General features: G+C 50.0%; 2 protein-coding genes, 1 long non-coding RNA gene and 1 other non-coding gene across 9 annotated transcripts; 1 reads left to right on the top strand and 3 right to left on the bottom strand.

Annotated features, from left to right (window-relative positions):
• Positions 1–3,151: 3,151 nt before the first annotated feature.
• On the top strand, positions 3,152–3,305 carry LOC120710857. Its single transcript, XR_005690034.1, has one exon. It is a non-coding gene; the product is annotated as a U1 spliceosomal RNA (small nuclear RNA).
• Positions 3,306–5,194: 1,889 nt separating this feature from the next.
• On the bottom strand, positions 5,195–14,163 carry LOC120708638 (protein HESO1-like). 3 transcript variants are annotated; one of them, XM_039994008.1, is made up of 9 exons: positions 14,122–14,163; positions 9,337–9,496; positions 8,509–8,664; positions 8,087–8,265; positions 7,910–8,005; positions 7,740–7,809; positions 7,522–7,652; positions 6,523–6,630; positions 5,195–6,433 (listed from the first exon to the last, which is right to left on the bottom strand). In XM_039994008.1, the coding sequence occupies exons 1-9, from the start codon at positions 14,146–14,148 to the stop codon at positions 5,540–5,542; spliced, it is 1,821 nt and encodes a 606-aa protein (XP_039849942.1). In that variant the 5' UTR covers positions 14,149–14,163; the 3' UTR covers positions 5,195–5,539. The 3 variants fall into 3 exon arrangements, with proteins under 3 accessions (XP_039849942.1, XP_039849944.1, XP_039849943.1); XM_039994010.1 differs by lacking the exon at positions 14,122–14,163 and adding an exon at positions 9,978–10,174 and having other exon boundaries at positions 9,337–9,527; XM_039994009.1 differs by lacking the exon at positions 14,122–14,163 and adding an exon at positions 9,978–10,174.
• A 3,972-nt stretch (positions 14,164–18,135) lies between these two features.
• On the bottom strand, positions 18,136–20,428 carry LOC120708637. 4 transcript variants are annotated; one of them, XR_005689407.1, is made up of 4 exons: positions 19,773–20,424; positions 19,366–19,435; positions 18,595–18,819; positions 18,136–18,460 (listed from the first exon to the last, which is right to left on the bottom strand). It is a non-coding gene; the product is annotated as an uncharacterized LOC120708637 (long non-coding RNA). The 4 variants fall into 4 exon arrangements; XR_005689405.1 differs by having other exon boundaries at positions 19,366–20,428; XR_005689406.1 differs by having other exon boundaries at positions 18,595–18,680; positions 19,366–20,425.
• A 2,084-nt stretch (positions 20,429–22,512) lies between these two features.
• On the bottom strand, positions 22,513–24,842 carry LOC120708636 (probable protein phosphatase 2C 9). Its single transcript, XM_039994007.1, has 4 exons — positions 24,154–24,842; positions 23,733–24,062; positions 23,540–23,645; positions 22,513–23,455 (listed from the first exon to the last, which is right to left on the bottom strand). Exons 1-4 carry the CDS (start codon positions 24,532–24,534, stop codon positions 23,079–23,081), a joined length of 1,194 nt encoding a protein of 397 aa, XP_039849941.1. The 5' UTR covers positions 24,535–24,842; the 3' UTR covers positions 22,513–23,078.
• Between the last annotated feature and the right edge of the window lie 1,661 nt (positions 24,843–26,503).

The raw sequence follows: 26,503 nt of genomic DNA, 5'->3' as shown, positions 1-26,503 counted from the left end.
TGCGGAGAGGAGGCAGCCAGTACTGGAGGCAGCGGATCATCAGGAGGCAGCCAGTACTGGAGCCGCGTCCGGAGAGCTTCTGCGACATCGTTCGACGGAGCCCCCCCGGCCCCCATCGCCAACCCTAGTTCACCCTACCGCGGCGCCTCTCGCAACCCTCCCAGAGCCGTTGCGGGGCAGGGCGGGGCCAGATCTACTGCCGCCGACCGTCGCCGACCAGAGGTCCAGGGAAGTCAACGCAAGCGGCGTCGGCCCAGACCCGGCTGGTCATCGGCCTCCCTTATCATGGGCGGGATGACCGGCGCCACGCCCGCCTCGGCGCTCGCCCCCGTCGAACGTCGCCGCATCTCCGTCTGGGGCCGCGCATCTCGCCGCCAGATGAGAAGGGATGCCGCCTCCCCGTCCACGAGAGGCTGGGCCCGCGCATCCACTCCGGGGCTGCGCCGCCCGACGCTGATGGGTGGCAGAAGGTGTTGGCCTCCAACCGGCGTGCGGTCCGGGTAGGTCCGCCGACCATACCTGCCCGACAACCACACCCGTCGCCGCTGCAGGACTCCAACCGGCAGCGATTCTTGGCTGATACGGAAGGCCGATGCTTCAATTGCCTTTCCTACTCGCACAAGGTGGCCACCTGCAGGTTGCCGACAAGATGCCTACGGTGCTGTGGCTTCCGGCACCATGCCAAGAGTTGCAAGCGCCCTCTGCCGGCCTCACCGGATTTGGTGGTGGACGAACGCTTCTCTCAGCGAGTGGCTGCTCCTCGACGCCAGAAGACTTCGTTCGCGCAACATAGGCGGACGACGAGTTCACCTGCCGAAGCGGCAGGACTACCGCACGGCCCGTCGCCGGCTGTCGCTGCACATGCCGGAGGCGAGCGACGGCGATGTCGTTCGAGACACTGGAGGCGGGCGAGGGACAACATCTCGGATGCTCCGGCTGGCTCCTCCGGCGATGCTGCAGCTGCTCGGGCCGCTCACGGTGAACCGTCTTGGGGCCTCGACTGCTCGTGCCCGACCCACTGGTACTCACCCTGTGGCCTCGTGACACACCTACCGGTCGCAACACCACGGATGACCCGATGCTGGAGGAGTTCGCTGCTTCATCTCTGAGCCTGGGTGCTGCTCCGGCAATCGCTCGGCTCGAGGATGTGCCACCGGCGGAGGTGTCCTACACCTGCAGCCTTCCTGGAAGGCAGCAGGCGCCGCCCCAGCACGCCGACTTAGTGCTGCAGACACCACCACCGCGCCCCACTCTGCGGGTTGTGGACTCGCCTCCGGTGCCATCTCAGCAGGAGCACACACAGGCCGGCGCAGCCTCGGAGCATGATGAGGACTGGCCACCAGGCTTCGGTCCGGCCAAACTCACGGTGGACGATGTTCCTCCTGGTACGCCGTCGGCGGATGCCCACCAGACCGCCGCTATGGTTGTTCCTCCGCTACAGGTGTACTCTCGCCGCAATGTCACGGTGGCGCGGGGAACACGCGAGGTTCTTCCGTTATAGTTGTTCCCTGATGCCAGCTCGCCGGTAAAAGAAGTTGTCGCTAATTTTGTACATGATGTTTGTTCGGAGGCTCCCCACCCGTGTTGGTCGCCTCGCCGCCACAACGGCACTCACGACAGCAACCACAAAACTTCACCATCCGCCGCAGCGAAAGGTTGGCGAAAAAGTCGCGCCATTGTGCTATAAATCCAGTGGTTCAGGCGCAAAATGTGATGATGAGGAAGCTGGGCCTAACCTCAGACACTCACCCGCCGGATGCCTCATCCTTCCAGCAATTTGAGGAAGTTTTCTCTTCCTCCCTCACTGTTTCGCACTGTGAGGCCTTGGATGCTTTGTTGCCGGCAGGGATGGGCACTCTGGCAGCTGGGGTGGTGACACCCATGTGAGGCCTTCGATGCTTTGTTGCCGGCTGGGTTGGACACTCTGGCAACCGGAGTCACTACTACAGATCGGGCCATTTGTCCCGGTTCCAAAGGGCTATTTGTCCCGGTTTTGGAACCGGGACAAGGCTGCCGGGACAAAAGCGCTGGAGTCTTTTGTCCCGGGTGGTAGAACCGGGACAAAATGTCCCTCGCGCTAAAAAATATTTGCGCCCTGCGGGATTGGAACCCAAGACCTATTGCCTAGCGCATGGCTTCCTTGCCAACTCAACTAAGTAGTACATGTGACTCAGTAAAGAATAACTCTCTTTTAAACTATCACGTGGAGGGGCCTTTTGTCCGGGTTGGTAACACCAACCGGAACAAAAGGGTCCTTTTGTCCCGGTTGGTACCACCAACCGGGATAAAAGGGTCACCCTTTTGTCCGGGTTGGTGTTACCAACTGGGATAAAAGGGGTTGAACCTTTTATCCCGGGTGGAGCCACCAACCGGGACAAAAAGGGGGGCCTTTTGTCCGGGTTGGTGGCTCCACCCGGGACAAAAGGCCCATGTCCCCCCCGCTGGCCCGGCTAGCCTTTGGACTCAGGACAAAAGCCACCTTTTGTCCCGGGCCCAAAGGTAACCGGGATAAATGACCTGGAACAAAGGCCTATTCTGTAGTAGTGAGTGGGGACACCCGTGTAGATCAGTGGGTAGATTACCAGGTCGCACATCGACTGCCGTGTAATAGTCTAACTTTGTGTACTAGATTGGTTTCCATTCTCCGAAACCAACTAGTACGTTGTACTTTGTTTTTCTTTTTTTTAATGAAAAATATGCTCAGTCACGGTCGCGAAAAAGAAGAAGTTGGGCGTTTGTTAGGGCGGCGGCTGCTGCCTCCGCTTGCGCCGAAGCCGAACTCGTGTCGAAGTGGTTTGGGAAGGGAGGATGGTGAGCAGTGGCCACCATGGAGTGTCGATGGAAAAAGCTCAAAAGTGGTGCCAGCCTGGCAGGTGGGATCGCTGCTACTGCTAGATTTACGAAGCCGAAGCGGCGCGCCCCGAGGCCTCGTGGGAAACGATTTCCGGGCACTGTTTTCTTGTTTGGGCCGGGCTTACGTATAACTGAAGGCCATGGGCTTTGGTAGGCCCAACGGGCCGAACAACAGCAGGTCTTAGAAAGCATCACATGGGAAGAACGATAAACACCAGTTTAGTCCCAAATCGGTGCCTCTAATCCCGCTCGCACCGGGGAGCAGCTATAAGATTCATCCTGGGTGCAGCCTGGTTCCGTACTTACCTGGACGGGGTCTATGGCTGATCAGTCATGGCCTAGATTAGCAGCTTCCATTGCACTTAGGAGGAGCACTGGCCTACCATCTCCTCGAGCAGGAGAGTGGACGTAATAATTTGTGGACGAGGGGTACGTGTTCGCGCGGCCCCTACCAATAATTAAACTAATTTTTACAAAAATTTATAGTGAAATTTATGATTTTACTATATATATATATATATTATCATGGACTTTGAGTAACGGGAGTTCGGAAGCAGTGTCCCCTAGTTCTCTACGGTCACAACTATCCGTGCTTTCTGTCTGTCGTCTCGTCCAGCTGCTTCCGGGAGCTTCCAGCAGAAAACCAGCCCTGAAAGAGATTATCGCCTCCGGCAACACTCCTTGCTGCTGCCTCCTTGAGCTAGGGTCTTTCCTACCCCTGGTACACACAGATCATCGTATCACAGCCAGGGTTAACCTTATCGGTGGGAACCGGTCCGGTTTGACCGGTTACCGGTCAAACCGGTCCGGACCGGTTCCGGTTTCGGCCGGTATCCAACCGACCAAAATTCAAAATTTAAATTTAAATTCAAAAAATGAAAAATTCCCAAAAAATTCCTAAAAATACTTCAAGTTGCGATGAATCTAATGGTATTAAATTTTCTCAAAAATTCGTTCATTTAGTATAGTTTGCGGGGATTTAAAGTTAAATCAAAAAAGAAAAAGAAAAAAATAAGCCGGCCCATTAAGGCCCACCAGTCAAACCGGCCGGTAAACCGGTTGCACGGGAACTTTTGAATTTGGATTTGAATTCAAACCGGCCAAACCGACCGGTAAACTGGTAAAACCGGCCGGTAAACCGGACGGAACCGGTTGCACGGGAGCTTTTGAATTTATTTAAATTTAGATTTGAATTCAACCGGTTCCGACCGGTAACCGGTCAAACCGGTCCGGTAAACCGGAATCGGAGCCCGGCGGTTACCGGTCGGGAAATAAAACCCTGATCACAGCTCTCCAGGAGTCCAGGTACACACTCCCTCTCAGACATGCCAGTATGCAACTTGATTCCCCCAGATTTTGGTCATCAATCGACGCTGATTTTCTCGTCGGCAGGACGCCGAGCTGGAGCCGCCGTTCCGGCCGAGGGAGAAGCTGCTGGAGCTGCAGAGGCACTTCCAGAACGTCCACAAGCACACCTACCTCAAGGGCCGGTACGACGCCGTCACGTCCGTCGGCATTAGACCTGGGCAAACGTCGGGTCGGGTCGGGGTCGGGTCGGGTCAAGGTCGGGTCACGGGTCGCATAGGACGGCCCGCGCCCGACCCGTACCTATCACCGGGTCGGGTCGGGTTGGCCCGTGCACCCTGCGCGGGCGTGTCGGGTCGGGTTTTTTTTCGGGTTGGGTCGGGTTTTTTTTGACCTTTGGGTCGGGTTTTTCGGGTTGGGTCGGGTTTTGGGTCAAAAATCACGGCCCGTGCCCGGCCCGTTGATTGTTGCGGGTCAAAAAATACGGCCCGCGCCCACCCGCCACGTAGCTCGGGTCGGGTCGGGTTTTTTTCGGACGGGTTGAGTCGGGTTGTTCGGGTCGGGTGATCCATGCCCAGGTCTAGTCGGCATCCCCCTCGCCCTGGCCGCCTCCAGCTTGTTCCTCATCGTAAGCAAACCTGGCATGCTGCTACTAGTACCACTAGCTAGGCTAGCGCATCATTTTTCTTCTCGTGTCTGAGGCATCCGGCGTGCTCGATGCGCAGGGAAGAGGCGTCTACAACATGTCCCATGGCATCGGAAAGAAGGAATGAAGGTCTAGTGCTGTACTGCTGTCTCGTGCCATCTTCAATTATTACGCTTTTCGTCACATACGCGTGCCTGGTATCTCCGTCTGGTGTGACTTCGTTGTAAAATAGTTCTGTTTTTCTTTATGTCGAGCATCCGATGTGGTGTAGTTTGCTCTCTGGACCTGCGCCACATTATACATGATGCAAAGTTTCTGAGCGACTCGGACAACTAGTTATAAATAAGCATGTGTTCTACCTAGTACTATTTAACATATGCAGTAGATGAATTCTCAGAAAGGCGCTGTACATAGACCCAAAGTCATGAGATTTCACCTCAATACAAACTTGCATCGGGCAGTTGTAAACTGGCTGCGAGTAAACAGCAAATTACAGCAAGAATACACACAAAGAGAGCCATGCAGGAATCCAAGTTTATGATGCCTCAACACATAACACATGGATTGTATCAGATATTGCTGGCAAAAGCCATGTTTCATATCATAAAGCTGACGCCCGTTGTCCGGCAAAAGCTGAAGATGGCATTCATTGATGAATATCGACATGCAAAAGTCAGAAAGTTTGTTACTATCCTCCGGAGTCTACCTATACTGGTGAACTATCGGTATTGGCAGCTATCTTTGAGAAGCTGCACTGTTTGATGCTTGATATCGCGAGTCTCGTATTGATCCGTTGTTGAACTGTCCACGAACTGGCTCATACCTCGCTGTCGTCACAGCATGCCTATTAGCCTGATGATTCGATGTGTATCCCTTTCGCCGCTGCTGATTCTGGTTCAGACCTGAGGTTTGGAGCCCTGGAGTGAGCCCCTGTTGGCTCTGGTTCTGATATGTTCCTGCTGCTTGGAACCCTGCTTGGTAGACCTGATTATGACTCTGGTATGGTCTTGGTGTATGGAATCCTGTACCATAAACCTGATTATGACTCGGGTATGGTCCTTCAGTTTGAAACCCTGCACCATAAACCTGCTGATAATGATTCTGGTAAGGTACAGCCATTTGGGGCCGAGCAGAATACACCTGTGGGTGATTATGATTCTGGTATGATGCCGTCTGATGTACTGTGGTATAATTCTGCTGACTGCGATTCAGGTGTGCACTGCGATTCAGGTGTGCAGCCGCTGTTTGCCGTACTGCAGTAACATGTCCATGGTTACGAAATTGTACTGCTGCTTGGTGCGTTGTACTATCCACCTGTGGGTTTTTGTGAACTGTTCTGGTTCCAGTAAACCTGGATACCTGGAGACGTTGATCACGCTCTGTGCGTCCTCCAGTTCTGGTATGCTGGTTAGTCCTTTGTGGAATTTTTCCAGAGTTAGCTAGGACTCTCCCACCAAGCTTCGAGCCAACACCAGGGGTACACAACAGCGCCAATAATTCATTCCGGTCGATATGCTCAAGGGAGTCAAACTTGCCGCAAGCATCATTGAATGCACTAGTAATTCGGTCAAGACCTTTCATACTAACCGCTCTAGCTGCATTATCCGGTCTCTCAACTGGATCTTCAACCTAAATAAAACATGACAAACAGATGGGATATAAGTACACGGGTTAAGATTAAGATCAGCAACAATCACCAACTGCATAGGCAGGCTTACAAATAAATGGTAAGATTTGGTCATCCAGCTTGGGTTGTCCTGGATTCGCTCTATCTGGCCCGAGTAAGTAGATATGACATTGTCCGGAAGGGCATGGATATTAGCAAACTGCAAGGAATAAAAGCACTAATCAGAATATTATAACCAGCTAAACTTGTTTCTCATGGGCTAAACTTTTGATTAGGGAAATACATAATACTCAATTATGTTGGAAGGAGATGTCATAAATCCCTTACATATTTTATGCCAACAATATCTTAATAACATATCAAAATAAACTAATCACATGAGATAGTATTAGCTCTTTTGGCAAAAAAAATAAAACTATTCCGCAATAAAAAAATATCTGTGGAATTATTGGCTTAGTAAACCCTGAATTTAAACAAATAACCTCAGGGGGCAAATCTAGGGTAGCCTTGCAGAGTCTGTTACGCTATGCTATGCTGAAGAATCTTGCTGGTCGAGGGGAATCCAACCAAATCTAGTAAAATGTTTGCAGTATAACTATAAAAGATATGTAATAAATTACTTCAATTTTTTTAGAACCAGGGTATTTTGTCAATCCTGACTTTTGAAGTAGTCAGGAACACAAATCAACAAGGATAAAGAAATGGAATGTGAGGCAGAATGGATGATAACCACCACAATGCCAAACAAGACCCAATGAATAAAAAATGTTCCAAGAATAACAAATCATCCTACATAAGTTTCTTTACCCCCCCCCCCCCCCCCAACCTCACCCCAAAAGATAAGACAGATATTCAACTCTTGTATCAAGGTAATGATGATGAAAGAACAGAAAACGGACCCAAGATGGGCATGGACTAGCAGATGGGCATGGACTAGCAGATGAGTCAATGGGCCTAACCGAGATAAAAGGAATAACATCAAGAAACATGAACATCATGGTTTACCAAGATGCGAACAGCAAAAGGTAGCACCTACAATAATCACAAAATGCCGACTTAATCAGCATAGTGGAGTCTCAATGTTCAGTACCTTCCGAAAAAAAGTCCCAAGTAGATGACAAAGAGAACTTTCATTTCTTTGGCGCTTGTTCTGGAGTCTAAATCTTGCTATGTTCGTGATACAAAGCTCACCAAGATGTTGCTCATTATATGATCCCACTTCTGCATGTGAATGGACTGAGTAAAAAACTAGCGCTGACATGCTATTATGCTAGACAATATTCAAATGCAAAGCAAATTTCATTTAACCTGTAATATCTTCTGCAATGTTCCCTTCATAAATCTCCTTCAGAGGTGGTAGAATTGGTGGCTCCAATGTCTAAATAATTCAATGTAAAAAGTGCAAGAATAAGCAAGACATTTAGTGAAGCCATAAATAAGTCAAGAACAACAGGAGATATTGATATAAGAAATAATACCTGAAAATGAAAGAGGACAAGTAGGCAAAGGGAATAGGAGTTGAGGGACCCACTCTTTGGATCATTAATGTTTTGAGCTTTTGCCCATTCCTTGATCTGGAAGGAAAGTTGGAGCTGAGCATTCAGCTTACCAAAAAAAAATGTGGCAGCAAATAATTTGGCTAACTAGATTCATACCAGCAAAACCATATCACCAAACCGCTCATCTAAAGTATTCACCCAGTAGAAGATTTTGGATTTAATTCGACCAGCAAAGTTGTTGATTGATATATCACAGGAGATGCCATAGCGGTTGCTCACATATTGAAGGACCGGAACTCTTGCACGAGGAATGAACTGAATATATCCAGCAACACCTGAACACAGTAAAAGCAATAAAACCAAGTTTGAATTAGACAGTAGTATAATAGTTTGGAATCAGATAATAATGGTTCTTATAATATTGAATCAAGCAAATAAGGAATAAAACTGTCACACTTTTACCAAAAAATCTGGGATAACACAAGTATATCCTTATGCTTAAAGCTGTTTCATGGATGATTAATGTGCAATATAGCACACATATTTATCTATCCTAGGAGCAATATAACAAAGATTACCTCGTAAAGCTCTCCTAACTTCTCTCAAGACATTCTGCTTCTTTTTCTTGTTTATAAGGAGGTTTGAACCATTTCCGAACTGAACGGATAAATCTAAGTCACCCGATTTTGAGTAAAGATCTGATACAAAGGACCCAAAAGGTTTGACAGCAGCACCTGTAACAGAAAAAAATCGTTAAAACTTTATCATCATAAATGTACAAAACTTTTCCTTTGTCACCAAGATATTCCAAAAATTGATATGTTGGTTAAGAATAGTACAAGAATTTTTCAGCTTATTAAGTCCATCGTTTGCTGTTTGTGCAGCTCCATTGTCATTAACACAAACACCTACTACGGTTGTAATCACGCTTGTTATGGCAGGCAATGTGCAGGGTAGGCGGCCTATGCAGGGCCGAGGCATGCCAGCCAGGCAACAGTAGGCCATGCTGTACATGAAAAGGAGGATAGTTCGCTAACATTTGGTACACCACAATATGCCACGTGAGACTAGGGTGGAGTTGAGACCATGGAAAGTTAAGTAGCAAGTCCAATGGTTAAAGGATGAACTAGACCACAAATGGCCATTCTACTCTTTACTGTGTCGATACATAACCTGGAAGCTCTTTAAGAACACGACAGAAGATGTGATTAGCTTCCAGAGATATTTTCTACTATTGAGTATCTTTCAGTACTCTACCTCCAAATTCCAAGATACAACATGCACACACAGTGAAAAGAATTATCTTCAGGATTATAAGTGCACCTAAACTACTATTAGAATTATGAGTGCCAGTTGAAACACAATCAAGAAGGTTTTGGTTGTAACCGCGAAAAATTGTAAGTTACCTGTCAAGGATGCAAGAGAATGGATGCAATTTTCCAGCTCCTGAATTGTGGATAGTCTTTTGCTTCTATCATCCTCTGCTGGTTTGATTACTGCAAGGATGTCCTTGACACATTTGTCCAGCACAATATTGTCATGAACAGAATCAATCATGCTGAAATCCTGCAGCCATCAAAGTGATGTTGCTTGGATACTGTTGAAGAGAAGGTTATTTCAAAAGATAAAACCAAAAAATTGCAGTTTCTGGAAATTGAAAGTCTAAAGAAGCACCCCAGCACTTGACACAAAAATGATGACTAAGTGGCCCACTATACGTCTACACAAAAGCACGTTGTGCAATTGTGCCGGTGTGCCATGTGTAACATCAACAAGGAGTACAATTGCGCTAAAGTACCAATCGAGAAACCTTAAATGCATAGCGGGCACTAGAAACCTAACAAGGGCATTGACTGCTGGCAAGCGGCAACCAGACAACCACGTGCTCCAACAAGTACAACCGAACTCCAATAGCATGGTACTGGTACTTTGTTCAATCAGAAGATCCGTCAGCAGCCTATAACCGAACACAAAAACCTGATGCCGGAGCTCTCGAACTAGCGATGTGCGGAGAGGGAGACGCGAATCACCGGGGGGATTTCCTTACCTAGCGAAAATAGCTGACGGATCCGGGTGATTGAGAGGGGGCAGGCCGGTGCCCGCTACGTGGCGAGGGCGGCGCTGGCCTCCGCGTGCGGCAAGCTCGCGTCGTCGAGATCGGGTGCGAGGAGAAAGTCGAGGATGGTGGCCGACGACGAGGGGGAGGGGAAGGTCCTGACAGATTGGGGTGTTTATGAGTTTTTTTTCTGAAAAGAGGGGTGTTAGACTGTGGGTGTGTTTAGATCCACGAAATTTTGGGGGTGTTTTTGGGAGAAAATGTCACATCGCACACTATAGGATATTGTAATACTTTTCGTTTGTTTGTGGTAAATATTGTCCTATCATGACCTAACTAGGCTCAAAAGTTTCATATCGCAACGTACATCAAAACTATGCAATTAGTTTTTTAATTTATCTATATTTAGTGCTCTATGCATGAGTTATTTATTATATTTAATGTTTAGATATGATGGAGATATGATGGAAAGTTTGGAAATTTTGTGGTGACTGAACACAGCAAGTTGGGGTCCGTCTCGGAAACCCGATGCGGAGCGCGCCAGACAACGAGGAGTCTTTATTGGATTCGGCATCGGTCTAGTGGGCCCTGCTGACTCACCCCCAACAAATCCAGTAGGACAACTGCATGGCCTTTTGTTTGAAGTACCAAAAGTAACACAAAAATTTTGACCAATAATTAGGAGTACTAAATAAAGACAATTTACAAAACTAACTCCACAACCCTGCGCTACTTCGCGAGACGAACCTAATGAGGCTGTCGTGGTGTGGCAAACCACAGCCGGGTGGCGGAATGCACCCGCCTAAGTACAGAGGGTGAGTACTCGGGGGTTAGCTAGAATTAGTTCGATCTTGCTCATGAACACGATAAACACAGCAGGTTTAGAGTGGTTCGAGCCGCCGGAGCGTAATAAACTACGTCCATTGTGTGCTGTATTGCTCAAGACTGAAGAGTTTGGAACTGGGTCCAGCGTGCGTCTGTGTGTGTGAGCCCCTGGAGAGCTTGTTGTGTACAGCGAGCGCCTCCCTTTTATATCTCAAAGGAGGCGTGTATATGGCCGTTGGGTCCCCGACAGGTGAGCCCAATCGGGGTAGTATAAAATAACGTAATGTTCATACATTATGGCGATGCAGGCGAAGGGGATCTCTCTCCTGGATTTCCTTGCCTGCTCCTTGAATCCCCCGTCCAGCATGACCAGGCGTTGTCTTGTCGAAACGGCGTCAGGCGTAGCTAGCGGCGTCGCCTGCCACGTAGCTGAACGGGCCGTGTAGTTTGCGGCGTAGGTGGCATAATAGAAAATTGACGTGCCGTCGTATCCAATTAATGCAGCAGACGGGCTCTGCGTGGGTGCGGCGCAAGCGGCTGCACTGTGTACCTCGGTAAAACGCGGTCTACAGTGAGGCCTGACAAAGTCTGCCTAGCGAGCCGTGGCGACAGATCACGCCTCATCCACCCACATTGAATGCGGTGGGTGGGCGAGTCTTCCAGAGGAAGACTCGCGACCGCGCCTGCACCTGCGAGACACGTGGTAACTCCGGACCCCCTCCGGCGGTATGTTACTTCTACGCGCGTGGGAGGTCCGGACGGGCGCGAGGAGGTCCCGGACCCCTATAGGGGTCCGAGATCTCGGTGGTTGGCTCGGAGCTTCCCTTCCTCAGGGACACGTGGCGTCTCCGGACCCGTCCTAGAGCGGGGAACGGGTCCGGGGCCGTTGGCCCGATGAAGTAAGAGCCTGACCTGTGGGCCTTGGCTGCTCCGCCCTTTACCGCGTAGCTACGGATGACTACGCGAGTCCTGCCTTGCTGCAGTAGAAGTGGGTATCCCTGCTATAGGGTACCGACAGAGGCCTTTGACCGCACGATTAGAGGATGGTTACTATAGCATCACTGTAGCCAATCATCGATTAATTACTATCATTAGATTCGTCGTGAAAAGTTACACCCATCCGTGAAAAGCTTTTGCAAATAAACTCCGTTTAGTACTCCATGCATGTGAGATTCTTTTCTCGGAAATTGTGTGCGATAGGTATAATAGGGAAACCAAACAGGCCAAGGTGCTAGGCGACCCTAGGACAAGATCCCACCTACGACCGGGGTATATTTCCCGTCCATAAAAAAATAAATATAGCATCTGTACCCATCAAACTAGTTCAGATTTGATCAAATTTATAGTAAATAGTATTTGTATTTGTATCTTTAGATAAATTTATTATAAAAATATATATTATACTTATTTTGTATCATGAATATTATTGTTTTTTATATAACTTTAGTCAAAATTCAAACTATTTAACTTATCAAAAAACGAGAAATTCTTTTGTAGATGAAAGGAGTACTTATTATGCTCCATCAGCAAAAGTAAACGATGAACAAATTGTATTTGTACATGGAATTATGAATAACATGACTTTTTTCGAGTTGGATGGAATGGTTTTGCCATTCATCTATTTTTTTTTGAATCGAGAAAACCCCCATTTCCATTAACAAAATGGAAATATCAGTCATTACATCGTACTACGAGGGAGGGGGAAAGCGAGATACCAGAATAGCTTAAGGAGATGCAGAGCAAGAAAAGAGGTGACTTTCACGCCCTAGCGTATCTGCAACTAACTACTCGACGCCTAGGCTTCCTAGGTACGATTACAAAAAGCATTGTTCTTAAACCTCCGAGTACAAAGCATAACAAAAGGCTAAACGAAGCGTCGCAGCAAGAGACTTCCATTCATCTATATGGTGAATTGAACCATCACAACACGTATGATAACGCATCAAAACTTCCCCCAATAGGGTACACCCGGTACATATTTTATTATATTGAAGTAGTGCTAGAATTCGGATAAGTCCCATTGTATTATAACTCAGCTGGGACTTGGGCCGGGCCGTGCCGACCCGGCCCTCTCATGCCTCGTGCCGTGCCGTAATGGCACGATAAGTCTATTATTAAATTCAAGCACGGCTCTCCGGATACTTGCAATTGGATTTATATACATCAGCAGAAATATTACTATTGCAATTAGAAAGTATATAAACTATCGATGATAGAAAAATTATGTGATTTTCTTAAATGAATAATATTTTCTTCCATAATTACTATTAATTAGAAAGGAAAATTAATTGTCATAGTAGAATAATGAGCTATGTACCGACCGACAGGCTATTTTCGTGCCGTGCTGGCCCAAGCACGGCACAAAATGCGGGTCGTGCCATACAGCCCGTCGTGCTGAGATCCTAGGCACGGCACGACCCTCGTGTTCGTATCGTGCTGGCACAGTCCAAAATATTTCGTGTTGTGCCGTGCTTTGGGTCGTGCCAAATGATCGTGTCGTAGCCCATCTGAAAATGGCACGGCCCAAATCTCAGCTCGTTCGTATCGTGCTGGTACGGTCCAAAATATTTCGTGCTGTGCCGTACTTTGGGTCGTACCAAATGATCGTGCCGTAGCCCGTCTGAAAATGGCACGGCCCAAATCCCAGCCCTAATCAAATGCTTGTGCATATTTGTTTTTGTTTTTTTGGAAAGGTTTATTAACATGTTAAATCAGGCGTGTGTGGGCTCTATCACCATTCCTTTGATAACTTTTCCTCGAAATTTGACATCCGCATATGTGGAAAGGTTTATGTAGCTCGGTTAGTTGGGTCATCCCTTCCAAAAAAGTGTGTAGCTGGAAGAGACTTCACTGCTTTGATTGTTGACCTGACTTGCTTATCAGAGATAGGCCCAATAAAAGTAGGCCTCCTTCCTGTAAAGCCCACTTATACAAAGAGCATGAGAACTCTGTAGTGGAGGCCCAACAACCACTGATCTACCAGAATACCAGATTATGTATGACGAGGAAGGAAGCTTCTCAGCTTAGCTCAGAGAGAGAGAGAGAGAGAGTCATAATGGAAGCAGATGGAATGATGAGATCCACTAGACTAGGGAATAAAAAGGGCTGAACAATCGAATCAACTCCAGCATCTCCTGCTCACAGTTTTCTGAATACTATATTCTCCAGCTATACGAATTATCAAAGAGTACTTCTAGCGAGGCCGAACCTTTTATTATCTAACGAAAGATGAACGGAAGGTAACGATTATTCGGGAGGACACAGGGCAATAAGGTTTGAGAAGGGTTCTCAAAAAGTACAAGCAGCATACCCGGACAGTGGAGTCACTGGCTCCCATTGTTGTTTGGCACGGTCACACCAGCAGCATCAGTCACAGGAGAGCAGCATCGGAGTCTATGCCCTCCCTAGTGGCTTTTCGCCCAACCGGCAACTGCACATATGTCACCGCCCAATGGGCAATGGTGGACAACAAAAGCACGGATGATTGAAAGCTGGAGCCGACCCTGCGAGCGGCGCTGCCACTGCTGAACGGGAAGAGCAGCCACGCGGGAGCCAGCCGGGAGCGTCCCCAACCCGCTTTTCGGCAGCAACGATGGCCTTCCTTTCTTTCCCATCCCATCGAGCCTTCGGGATCGGCAGAGAGCCGGACATATCCATGCGATATCTTCCTTTCCTAGATCTCCGACGGCGATGCGCTCACTTTTGTGTCAATTCTACGCCCGGCTCGCCGCCACCAGGCCCCGTCGTGCCCGGCACTTCGCGGGAGGGGCGTAACACCCAGGTATTAATTCTCGATAATTAAGTTAATTAAGATTATTAGTTTCAAACTCACACGGCAAAGCACAAAACCAAAACTTCTCTTATCAGCCTGGGCCAGACCGGTCTGACCGGTCGAACCTGGTTCAACCGTTTTAGGCCCACAACATTGAAATCACACTCTTCTCTCTCTTTCTCCACCAGATCACTCATCCTCACCAACTCTCACGCCAGCCCGAGCTCTCTCTCGAGCTCCCTTTCTCTCCAAACTCTAAACTTTGCAATCCTCTTTTCCACTCGATCCAAGGCCGAGGGAAGCTTCAATCCAGCGTGGTGGATCATCTCTTCCATGAGCTCCTTCCCGGAGTGAAGTGGAATCCAAGTTTTTCGTGGGGAAGAGGCTCATTCAAGGTATTTTGCTAGGGATGGTCGTTCTCCTCTTCTAGATGGTTTTAGGTGATTTCCTCCGGTCAAATACGTTTCAATGTATCCCTGAACTGGTTCCTAGTAGGGTTTTAGGATTAGTGGCCGGATTTCACCACGACATGGATTTTAGCTTTTGTTCTAGGTAGGACCGGTCTGATCGGTCGGAGGGACCGGTCTGACCGGTAGGGGTCCGGACAGTCCGGTCATTGGTTCGGATACTCCGGGTTTGTGGTGGTCTAGACATTCCGGGTTTAGGCCCGGAAACTCCGGACTTGGGAGTCCGGATACTTCGAGTAGGTGTCCGGATACTCCGGATTTTTGGTTTTGAGTCGCACACAGGGCAGACCGGTCTGACCGGTTTGGTATACCGGTCTGACCAGTGTGGCAGTGGCTAAGAGGGGTTAGTAAGGGATAGTTAGTGCAAATAAATGAAAACTAAGTTGGGTTATTGATTACTTATAATTTTTGCAAATCATGCATTCATTCTCTCATATCATATGCATATGCACACGTGTAGCAGCCACGGCGGAGGAGATTGTATACGAGATGGTTGCGGAGCCACAGGAGCCGCAGGGGCAAGCCCTGCAGCAGAAGGTCCGTGGGGAGTCGGCCCAAGGCCCATCTCACCCTAGCACTGAGCAGTAGACTCAAGGCAAGCCCCGGTGCACATCCTATTATTTGAAATTATGACACCTATATATGTATTTATTACTTGTGCATTACGTTTCAGGAGTTGATTGGAACCCTAGTTGCATGATCCCTAGGTTTCCCTTGAGTTATACTAGTATGTATAGAACGATAGAAGTGCTATGCTTAATGGTTCTCGGTAGAAGACGAGTGATCTCTGGTCACTCGCGAGAAATAGGATGATCAGAAGTCGAGTAATTTCCGGTTACTCGCGAGATACAAGATATATTACTATTTCAGTATATGAGTTGTTGAATTTGATATGTAATGAATGGAGAATTGAGACCGGACGGGAATGATGAGGATATGTAGGTATGGCAGCAGGACAGGGTCCTGGGTGTCTTAGTTCAGTCTGTGTCGATTAAGGACCGGTCGTTGTCGGCAGTGCTGATCGGGGATTGAATTGTACTAACCGCATGCCGGGAGTAGAAGGTAGTCGAAACCGGTAAGCCGAGTACTGCCTTGCTTCGAAAGTACAGGACTCCGTCTCACCTCCTGGGGTGGTCGAGTAGTTGCGGAGAAACGGGGATGCATATATTACTTTTGGTGGTCTCACGTTGAGCTCGGCTGACCATACGATGGTGGGGCGGTCCTGTAGTTCGAGGCGGAGAGGGGAAAGGTCGGTGCGTGGGGTCCGACGGGGCTTTAGCGTGCCGTGTTGGTTAGGTCCGGCTTGCAAGGTTAAATCGAATCGATTCGCCGTGTCTCGCGGTTATGAGGGCCTTGATCTCTTTGCTGCATCATAGCAAAATGTTAGAATATAAGTTATTTATGTATATATATAGGTCAGGACTAATCTCTACCCTGGGTATGAAATAGTTATTCCATACCCAGCCAACCCATCCAGCGACCGTCACCCTCGCTCCCCTTGTGCGCCAGCGCCAGCCGGTTTTTCCTCTCCTGCGCCTAGTTTTCCATCCATCAACGTAGCCCCACGCCCCAGCGCCACCTGGGTTTTCTCCGAGGACGGTTTTGTTTTGCACGTCCAGATCGCGATAGGAATCGATGGATTCTGATGCCACACTTCGACGCTACGTTTTTTTTCTAGTAGGACTGGGCGCACGTTCCCTTCTCTGCAGCTGCACGCTCCCTTCTCTGATGCTTTTTTTTCTAGTAACTGGGCACTGAGCGATTCTTCCATGCGGTTCCCATGAAACTTTGTTTTCTAGCGTGTGCACGTTCCCTTCATGAGGCATTTTTTTTACAAATTGAAGTGCATTTTCCTAAATTGCTTATTACTTGTGTGTCGTTGCTTTACCAACAAATTATGTATTTTATTTCCAATCCATAAAGCAGTGCCGCTGGTTCTCGGTAGAAGACGAGTGATCTCTGGTCACTCGCGAGAAATAGGATGATCAGAAGTCGAGTAATTTCCGGTTACTCGCGAGATACAAGATATATTACTATTTCAGTATATGAGTTGTTGAATTTGATATGTAATGAATGGAGAATTGAGACCGGACGGAAATGATGAGGATATGTAGGTATGGCAGCAGGGCAGGGTCCTGGGTGTCTTAGTTCCGTCTGTGTCGATTAAGGACCGGTCGTTGTCGGCAGTGCTGATCGGGGATTGAATTGTACTAACCGCATGCCGGGCGTAGGAGGTAGTCGAAACCGGTAAGCCGAGTACTGCCTTGCTTCGAAAGTACAGGACTCCGTCTCACCTCCTGGGGTGGTCGAGTAGTCGCGGAGAAACGGGGATGCATATATTACTTTTGGTGGTCTCACGTTGCGCTCGGCTGACCATACGATGGTGGGGCGGTCCTGTAGTTCGAGGCGGGGAGGGGAAAGGTCGGTGCGTGGGGTCCGACGGGGCTTTAGCGTGCCGTGTTGGTTAGGTCCACCTTGAAAGGTTAAATCGAATCGATTCGCCGTGTCTCGCGGTTATGAGGGCCTTGATCTCTTTACTGCATCGTAGCAAAATGTTAGAATATAAGTTATTTATGTGTGTGTGTCAGGGCTAATCTCTACCCTGGGTATGGAATAGTTATTCCATACCCGAGCCAACCCATCCAGCGACCGTCACCCTCGCTCCCCTTGTGCGCCAGCGCCAGCCGGTTTTTCCTTTCCTGCGCCTGGTTTTCCATCCATCAACGTAGCCCCACGCCCCAGCGCCACCTGGGTTTTCTCCGAGGACGGTTTTGTTTTGCACGTCCAGATCGCGATAGGAATCGATGGATTCTGATGCCACACTTCGACGCTACGTTTTTTTTCTAGGACTGGGCGCACGTTCCCTTCTCTGCAGCTGCACGCTCCCTTCTCTGATGCTTTTTTTCCCTAGTAACTGGGCACTGAGCGATTCTTCCATGCGGTTCCCATGAAACTTTGTTTTCTAGCGTGTGCACGTTCCCTTCACGAGGCATTTTTTTTACAAATTGAAGTGCATTTTCCTAAATTGCTTATTACTTGTGTGTCGTTGCTTTACCAACAAATTATGTATTTTATTTCCAATCCATAAAGCAGTGCCGCTATAATATTTCCAATTGCATCATATGTATTTTGCAAATAGATTTATCAAATGAGCAACCAGGTGAGCCCAGAAATACAATTGAAGAATAAATCCAATTTATTCTCTGTCTCTATCAGTCTCAAGGCCCATCTTGTCCCTTGTAGCCGTTCTCTCAGCTAGCTACTGATACGGTGCTAAATGTGTACACCTAAATGATACAGTGCATGTTTATCCTCGTAGATCACGGACATATCACACTGAGCTCGCTGCAATCCATGCTCATGTATCCACTCTTGAAGTTTCCTTGCGACCTCATCTTAGTCATTGCGGCCTGCAATAGAAACATTGGGATAAGCCATCTAATGTTCAGAAATATAGTGTCCTTAATAGAAGTAGAAAATAAGCCATATGATCTAGTATTCAATGGTACTAGCTACAGATTAAAGTAAAAAAAAAAAACATTACGGCAAGCAAGCAACTCCTCCACGCTACAGAATGTGCGATCTCTTGCTATCAAGCAACTCCAGCAAGCAGTCCTCGCAGCTGGCCTGCTGCACAATATACAAGCATGATTGAGGCACGCTGTTGGCCTGGACTTCATTGGAGCCGCAACAACAGCTGATTGATCATTTACAAAGATCTGAAATCTTGCCATTGATAGCCACTAGAACGAAGGTATGCTTGTCTATCCTGTATAGGTGTGGCGAAAACAGGTAAAATTGACCAAAAAATATCAGGATCGAGATTGACCCACGATCTGATTTGGCGGAAGAGTCGTGGCCTCGTGGGTGAAGTGCTCGTCAATAAAAAAAGGAAAAAAGGAAAAAAAATACCATGATCTAACTTCTGAAACCGGACAAACAGCAGTGGTACTGGCTACAACTAAATATATCATGTATACATATTGTGAGAAGTCCTCCTTATAGAACTGACAATGACAGTTTTCAAGCTTTCTTAGGCTACACTGATCTCTAAAATTAGTATTTTTCATTATGTCTCAGTATTAATGGGACACGACATTGATTTTTAGAAAGTTATTCATCTCCGAAGTTATTTGTTTGCGAGACACATCGCTTTGTGTTTTCAGATAGTAGGAATGAGAATCTGAATTGCAGAATCATATATCTTAGGAATCAAGTCATGGGACCTCATCCAGTACTGATACTTGTCAAGATGAATCAAGCATGAATTAAACAAAAACCTCATCGCTTGAAGTATAAATAGGGAGATGCATACCTGATTACTTGAGAAGCAGCCAAGGCTCATAACCTCTAGCACTCAAACAGTGAAGTGAATTCTCAGGAGCCTGCACAAATAGTAGCAATTAGCATATTTTGTTTAGAAAATTCAGTTGATCGGGCAGATTCACTCTGACAGATTCAAACTTCGGTGAGCACTCCATGGAAAGATACAGAATTTATCTAAATCCATCTAGTACTCCTCTTCATAGGATTCAGTGTAAAAGGCCCTCACGGACTACTGCAAATGGTAGATCCTTTCCGGCAAAATTAGCCCTAATTACCAAACCTAATCAAGTGGCTGCACGCAGGACAAAATCCGATGAAATTAGTACCTATTGGAGGACATGATCCCATTCATTACAGCAATATAATTATTCAAATGACGCCAATGAAATTTAATACCTGCTAGCTTCTTCCTGGACAGGTAGACTGCTAGCCAACGATTAGGGCGGCAGCTGCGGCGTGGCTTCGGTGACGGCAAGCGGCGCGAGGGGGCCAAGCACAACCTACTCACCCCGGAGGCCGAGCTGGACGGAGGCGGGGCGGCGATGTCACCATCCACAGGCCGCGGCAGGCCGTGCTGTACCCTATCCTCTCCTCTCGCTCCGCACCCTGGGGCTCGACGCGCGGAGGTAGGTCGAGGGGCTCGAGTCCGCATGTCCGCGATGATCCAGGTGGCGGCGCTCCACGGCGTGACCGCGCGGCCGGGTTCGGGTGACCCCGGGGAGACCAGCGTGTGGGAGCGTTGCAGAGGGCGATGTCGGTGGCGAGTGCGTGAGAGGGAGAGCGCGTGGAGGGGGAGATGAACGAGCGACGACCCCGGCGAGCGTTGGGAGTGGGGCGCCGGTCGGCGGAGGAGGGAGGCGCAGATCCACGGCGGAGGGGGACGGGAGCTGGGCGGTTTTTGGCAGGGTAATGCGGCGCGGGCATGGGCTGGGCGTGGGGATGGGGGTGGAGGAGGTGGGGGGATGTCGACGCAGACCGGGGCGAGTCGGACGGGCAAAACCGGGAGCAACGATCGGGCGCGCGCGGATCTGGTGATCGGGCTGACTCGGGTACACAATAATAACTTATTCTATATCCAGGGTACCTAATAGACCTATTATATACTCCCTCTATTCACTTTTGATAGTTATATTTCAAAAACTTAAATGTTCAAAAATGATAGCTATATTTACTATTAGTATGGGTATTGGCAATAAATAGCACTAGTTACAAGGAGTTCCTAGTTAAAACATTGGAGGACCAACAAAAAAGTCTGTGACATTTATTAGATTGATAAGCACACTTGTGGTGCCCTTGGTCATTGTGTCATATGGAAATATATCTATCAAAACTAAATGGAGGGAGTATATAATCTTGAACCCATCGAGTTAATTGGGTTGCACCAACATTGTTTGCTATAGTTGATTCATGCAAATATTAAATTAGAGTTAATTTGTATAGAATCTGGAGTTAAAATACTGAAAGTAAGGAATTACTGTAGTCGCTTTTCTGCAAATTAACCACCAGTCAAAAGCCATGCATGTCTAGGTATGTGGGCTAAATTATATCCACTGGTCAGATAAGTCTTGCTGAGTATTAGTTTCTCAGGGTTGTTGCCACCATTAATTTGTTTCAGGGCACCCCGACGTCGATTTCTGCCCCTGCTGCGTCAAATTTATCCGCCGAGATGCAGAGGGGTGGGAATTGGTGGATCGAGACCCTTAGATTAGGGAGTCGGCGAGTTGCACGTTTGCGGGAGGGGAGTGCGGCCCCTCAGTTTTTGTTGGACCGGTCTGTGGACCGGTCTGACCGGTATTCATGCAGGGGGTCCATGCAGGCCACCGGTTGTGCATAGTCAGAAGTGTAGAAGTAGTGAAGTGTCGACCCGTTTTCCTTTTATCAAATATCGGGTTTCTATGTTGTAAAACTTGCAAATTATGTATGTATTTGAACCCGCTTTGTAAAACTATTGTATCTAAACTCGTATTGTAAAAGTTATATTTTACCACCTTATGTCGTTTTGTCCCATAATTTCAAGTATTTTTCGTGCTTGTACCATCTGCGCCCACCTTCGCGTGGGACTACCGGTGTTGTTTCGATCGGGCCGTGGGTTTAGAAAGAATCGCCAAATTAAACCATTAAGCTAATACGCCCGATGTGTTCAAATGACGGTCATTACGTTTAATTTGGAGTTTTAATTTGACAATTATGTCACGAGCGGAAGCAAGAAAAAATGGTCGTCGCGTCCCCAGCACTCCCTCTGCCGGCGCCGATTTCTCTGGGAGCTGGGCGCGCGGCCCGCCGGAGGGACGCTGACGGGAACCAATAATTCAACGCGAACCGACACCCCACCGTGGCGTGCCATGGCACCGTAGCCGTCGCTCCAGCACCCCGGTACACGCAGCCAGCCGCGCCATGTGCCAGGCGGCGCGGGACGCCCAGCCCGGCACGCCGCCGCCGCCGCGACGCTCCTGGCGCGCGCGGCCGTCGCGGTCGCGGGCGGGCCAAGAGCCGCGTGTGGAGCTGCTGCTGGTGCGTCGCGGCGGCCGGTCTCCAATAATGGCCTCGCGGCGCCTAACCCCGACCACCGGTCGATCGCCTCGCCCCCAACCCCAACAGACACAGGCAAGTGCTGCGTCGTCGCCAGGCGCCAGCGCACGCCGAGGGCGAAAGGGAAAGGCTGGACACGTCGGAGCCAACCATTGCTCGTGGGTCGCATCATTCAGGGCCCCGGCCTCCGGAAAGATGGCCGTTTTATATTTCCGTAAACGAGAATTTCGGAGCATTCCCGTTCACTCATCCAGCCGGCCAGGCCCCGTCACCGCCGGGCCCCACGGATCGATCAACATCTTGCCTGTGGCTTGCTAACGTGGGTGTATTTAGATGTTTAGGAGTAAAATTTTTAAAAGAAAATATAAAGTACTAACTAAAATTTATTTATAAAATTTTTTACATAGATGAGTTATAAATGGCGAGACGAATCTACCGAGCATAATTAATCTATAATTCATTCATAATTAGTGAATGATTACTGTAGCATCACTGTTGTAAAACTATTGTAAACTATAAATTAGATAGATTCGTCTCGCGATTTACAATCCATCTGTATAAAAAAATTTATAAATAGATTTTACTTAATACTCCATACATATATCAAACATGTGATGTGATATTTTTTGCCAAAATCTTTTTGAATCTAAACACGGCCTCTGTCCCCAAATCCAGCCGAGCCCAACCGATCGCGATCGGCTCCCGCTTAACGTGCTCGAAGCACCACTACTACCCCCAAAGTAAACCCTTTTTCAAAGCTCCCGGCGCGGTGATGCATCCAGCTTCGTAGCCATCGCCCCCGTTGATCAATCTAGTTTTATCGGAGGATCGAATCAACACTTTTTGGCATGTTAATCTACGACCAAAAGGTTGTGCTTATCGATTGGTAGTACATAGTTGTTGCAATGCTGCTAGGCTCTAGATCCGCATTTCGCCGTTCCTGTTCCTTGTTCCAGCTAAGCTTCAATTCCTCGTTTGAGGGAAGAAAAGCGTCTATTATATTCATCTTCGTCTGGTCAGGAACTACTACTATTAAGACTAAATCAAATTGGAAGGATGGTTAAAATGGGGGAAGTATTAGCTTGTGGATTTTGAAAAAAGGGGGGGGGGGGGGGGGGGGGGGTCTAAAGCAAGCAAATCATGGAGCATATGATTTCTGCTCTGCTCCAAGAATCATATCCCCCGTCGGAGATCCACGACGACCACGCTGACATTGTCGGCGCTCCGCCGGGCCAGCGCCAGCTTCGCCAGCAGCATGGCCGCGTCGGAGCACGCCTTGTCGGAATCCGCCTTGCTCACGCCCTTGACCACCGCGGATCCGTTCTCGGCGTCCGCGTCGGCCGCGGGCGGCGCCGCGCCGTCCGGCCGAGCGGCCGGCGCCGGCGGACCGTTGCTACGGAAGCACGCGCGGACGACCTCGCACGCCATCTCGTTGGTCACGACGTCCCACAGGCCGTCGCTGGCCAGGATCAGGCACTCGTCCTCGCCGGTGCGCTCCGTCACCGTCACCTCCGGCTCCGACGACACGAATGGCTTTAGGTACCCATCGCCTGCGCGCCCGTACGCCAGTCAGTTCAAATCCAGCGAGTGGCAGAAACGACTTCGTGACAGAGGCGATTCAAACTGGAGCTTACCTATGGCTCGAGACATGGCGAGGACGCCGAGAACACGGGCGCCATCCCAGTAGATGACGCGACCGCCCGCCGCCTCGATGCGCGCCAGCTCGTCAGGCCGGTCAGGCTGAACGGATCAGGAAATTGATCAGCACGCCAAGCTCGTGGATGCAAGTTACCAAGGATGCGGCCGTGATGCGCGAGGACTCCGTACCTTGTGGTCGACGGAAAGCTCGACGGGCGCGCCAGCGCGTGAGAGGACGGCACGGGAGTCGCCGGCGTTACCGACGACGACGTGGGTGGGGCTAACTACGGCGACCACGGCGGTGGACCCAACGTGATCGCACCGCGAGGGCATCTGCTGCTCGCATCTGCAGGCGGGCTCGTCGCCGCTGCGGCTGCTAGCCCAGCTCGTGGCCTGCTCGTCCAATCGCGCGAAGCTCCTCTCCATCACCCCCTTCCACGCCGCCACTTCACCGGACCCGGCGTTGTGGTGCTCGTCAGCGACAACCTCATGCATCCTGTCCTGGCACAACGCGGCCACCTACAGTAGTAGCACGAAACTTCGATCAGAATACTGAACTCCGCTCAGAAATAGAAATCCCATATATATGTGGCCATCGTGTCTGCCGTACGTGGGAGCAGCCGTGGCCGTCGAAGACGCCGAAGAAGTGGTGCTTGCTGGCGCCCGGCAGGAAGTCCGGCCTAATGCAGACGGCGTCTTCCATCTCGCGGCGCCGGCCGCAGACGGAGCTGACCCCGTACCTCGGCAACCGCTCCGGCGGGGCCGGCCTCTTGCAATCCGGGACGGCGTCGGCGCACGAGCCGGACGCCGTGCGCGCCAGCCGCAGCCGCTTGCCGGCGCGGACGTCCTCCTCGGCCGGCGCCTCGAGATCGGTCGCGACGCGGAACCGCCTCATCTCCAACCTGCGTCGCCTCCTCTCTAGCGCCGAGGAGGCGACGGCCACGGCGGTAGCCGGCGTGGACTTGGCTTCCTCGCAGCAGATCTCGGCCATTGGCAGCGAGAGCAAGTGGCTGTCCCCGAAGATTGCACGTACGCTAAGTACAGGCGCGTCGCGCAGGCCCCAAGCCTCCCTAGATTTTCTCTGCTCGGTGGCCGAGCACGTCACCGTCGCCCTCGGCAATTCGTGAGGCCTAAACGAAGCACGCTTTCCGCGCGAAGCAGAGCGCCCTCTCCTCCTCCTCCTCCTCCCCCGGAACGGAATGGAATGGCAATAGAAGCGGCGGCAGCAGGAGGCAGCGCAAGTGCGAGGCGAGAAGGGCAGGAAAGGCTCCGCGTGGGGCAGTAGAAGAGCGGGGAGGAAGATGAGGAGGCGGCGGGCAGGGGCAGTTGCCCGTCACCGTCACGGGCAGCGCCTCGACAGGTACAGTTGTTGCGTCGTGGTCCGGGCCCGGCGCATCGGGGCCGTCCGCCCCTGCCCGATCTGGACGCGTGGGGGCATCCCGGTCAGCGCGGGCGACACGTAATGTCCATCGGCTTCCGAGGCGGGCAGGACCCAGTGTTTTTTTGACCGAACGGTTCGACGAAACCGCCGCCCTCCGATTCCGATAAACCGGATGTTTGACCGATTATGGAAAAAACCTATTAAATTCAAATTTTTTAAAAAAAACGGTAGTTCAACCGGTCGGCTAACCGGTTTTACTGATTCGGTTTAATCGGTTACCGGTCGATTTGAGTGGTAACCGGCCAAATTTAAATTTTTTTTTGTTTAAATTCAAATGCCCGCAAAGTATACTAAATGAATGTTTGTATAACATGTTTTAGCCTAAATAAACCCTCAAACTCTCTTTTGTACTACTTTTACATTAATACAATGTATACTATGTTTTACATTGTATTTATATACTTTTGTATGCACGTTTTTTTGTTTAACTTCAAATACTCGCAAAGTATACTAAATGAATGAATATTTGAAAAAATTTGACATCATTAGATTCATCGAAGTATTTTTAGCAATTTTTTGAGAATTTTTCATTTTTTCGAATTTGAATTTGAATTTTAAATTTGTAACGGTTTGAAACCACTCACGTGGTTTGTTAACGGCGACCACGACGCCGGTGTTATCGCCTAATCCCCGCGCGGCACACACGTGGCGCTCTCCGGTGGGACAATCTGGCTCGGCAGCTAATTTATTGATGCCTGGGGCGGTCCCCACCACATGGGCTCTGTCTCTCGGGCCGCTCACAAAAATATCTGGGCTCCATTTTCCTCTGCCTTACAACTCTTCGGGGGAGCCCACGGGATTATCTTCCATTGACACGTGGGGTACCTCGAAACGTAGCCCACCAGCCAGGGAGAGAGAGTCAGGTCCGGAGCGGGAGGGTACGGTGCAGTCAAGGAGAAGGGACACGTGGTTTGGGGCGGTCGCAATCAGTGGGAGGGTGGTCGGTCGCGGCACGGGTGGACACGTGTAGAGGGCTTGCGTGGGGGGAAGGCGGGGGCGTTCGGGGCGGTGGTTGGGCGCTGGCGTGGCCACGTTGGTGAGAGGCCGCGGAGGTGAGGGGAGGTGAACCTAGGGAAAAGCGAGCGCACGGGGAGGGAGAGGGAGAAGCCACGGCGTGCCGAGATCTGCCACGGACGCTTGCCTGCCGCTGCGGGGCTCCAGTGACCGGTGTGGTGTGGCGCACGCGGCGTGTGCCTGCCGGGGCGCGCAGGTGCATGCACGCGGCCACGCGCCGAAAGCCGAGGCCGGCGCTGAGTCACCGCCCGTCGGGCCGGCGTGGAGAGGACTCGCTCGAAGCGGGCGGGGCGCGCACTCCCACGCGCCGCCGCGGCCACGCGTCCAGATGAGACGGGCCACGTTGCCCGTACGTACACGCCGTATCTCGGCGCATGGAGGGAGTGGCAGCTACAGCCAGGGCTGTCAGAAGAAACTCGTAAAAGGCAGGGAGAGGCGGCCACGCTTGGACGTGCACGACTAGCACGGGACCGAGGCAACCCTACCTGCGCCGCTCTTCTTGACT

This window comes from Panicum virgatum, chromosome 5K, assembly GCF_016808335.1.
Source record: "Panicum virgatum strain AP13 chromosome 5K, P.virgatum_v5, whole genome shotgun sequence".
NCBI lineage: Eukaryota > Viridiplantae > Streptophyta > Magnoliopsida > Poales > Poaceae > Panicum > Panicum virgatum.
Note: the sequence above shows the minus strand (reverse complement) of the source record. Positions and strands in the feature narration are given on the sequence as shown.

Bases quoted from the DNA above. Each gene is read 5' to 3' on its own strand.
- LOC120708638 (XM_039994008.1), bottom strand. From the start codon at position 14,148: ATGGGAGCCAGTGACTCCACTGTCCGG. The intron at 8,665-9,336 runs GTAACTTACAAT...TTTCTGTTACAG, and splicing joins TTCTCTTGCATCCTTGACAG to GTGCTGCTGTCAAACCTTTT. The intron at 7,810-7,909 runs GTATTATTTCTT...TGAATTATTTAG, and splicing joins TTGTCCTCTTTCATTTTCAG to ACATTGGAGCCACCAATTCT.
- LOC120708636 (XM_039994007.1), bottom strand. From the start codon at position 24,534: ATGGCCGAGATCTGCTGCGAGGAAGCCAAGTCCACGCCGGCTACCGCC. The intron at 23,646-23,732 runs GTACGGAGTCCT...TGATCCGTTCAG, and splicing joins AGCTTTCCGTCGACCACAAG to CCTGACCGGCCTGACGAGCT. The intron at 23,456-23,539 runs GTAAGCTCCAGT...ACGGGCGCGCAG, and splicing joins CGCCATGTCTCGAGCCATAG to GCGATGGGTACCTAAAGCCA.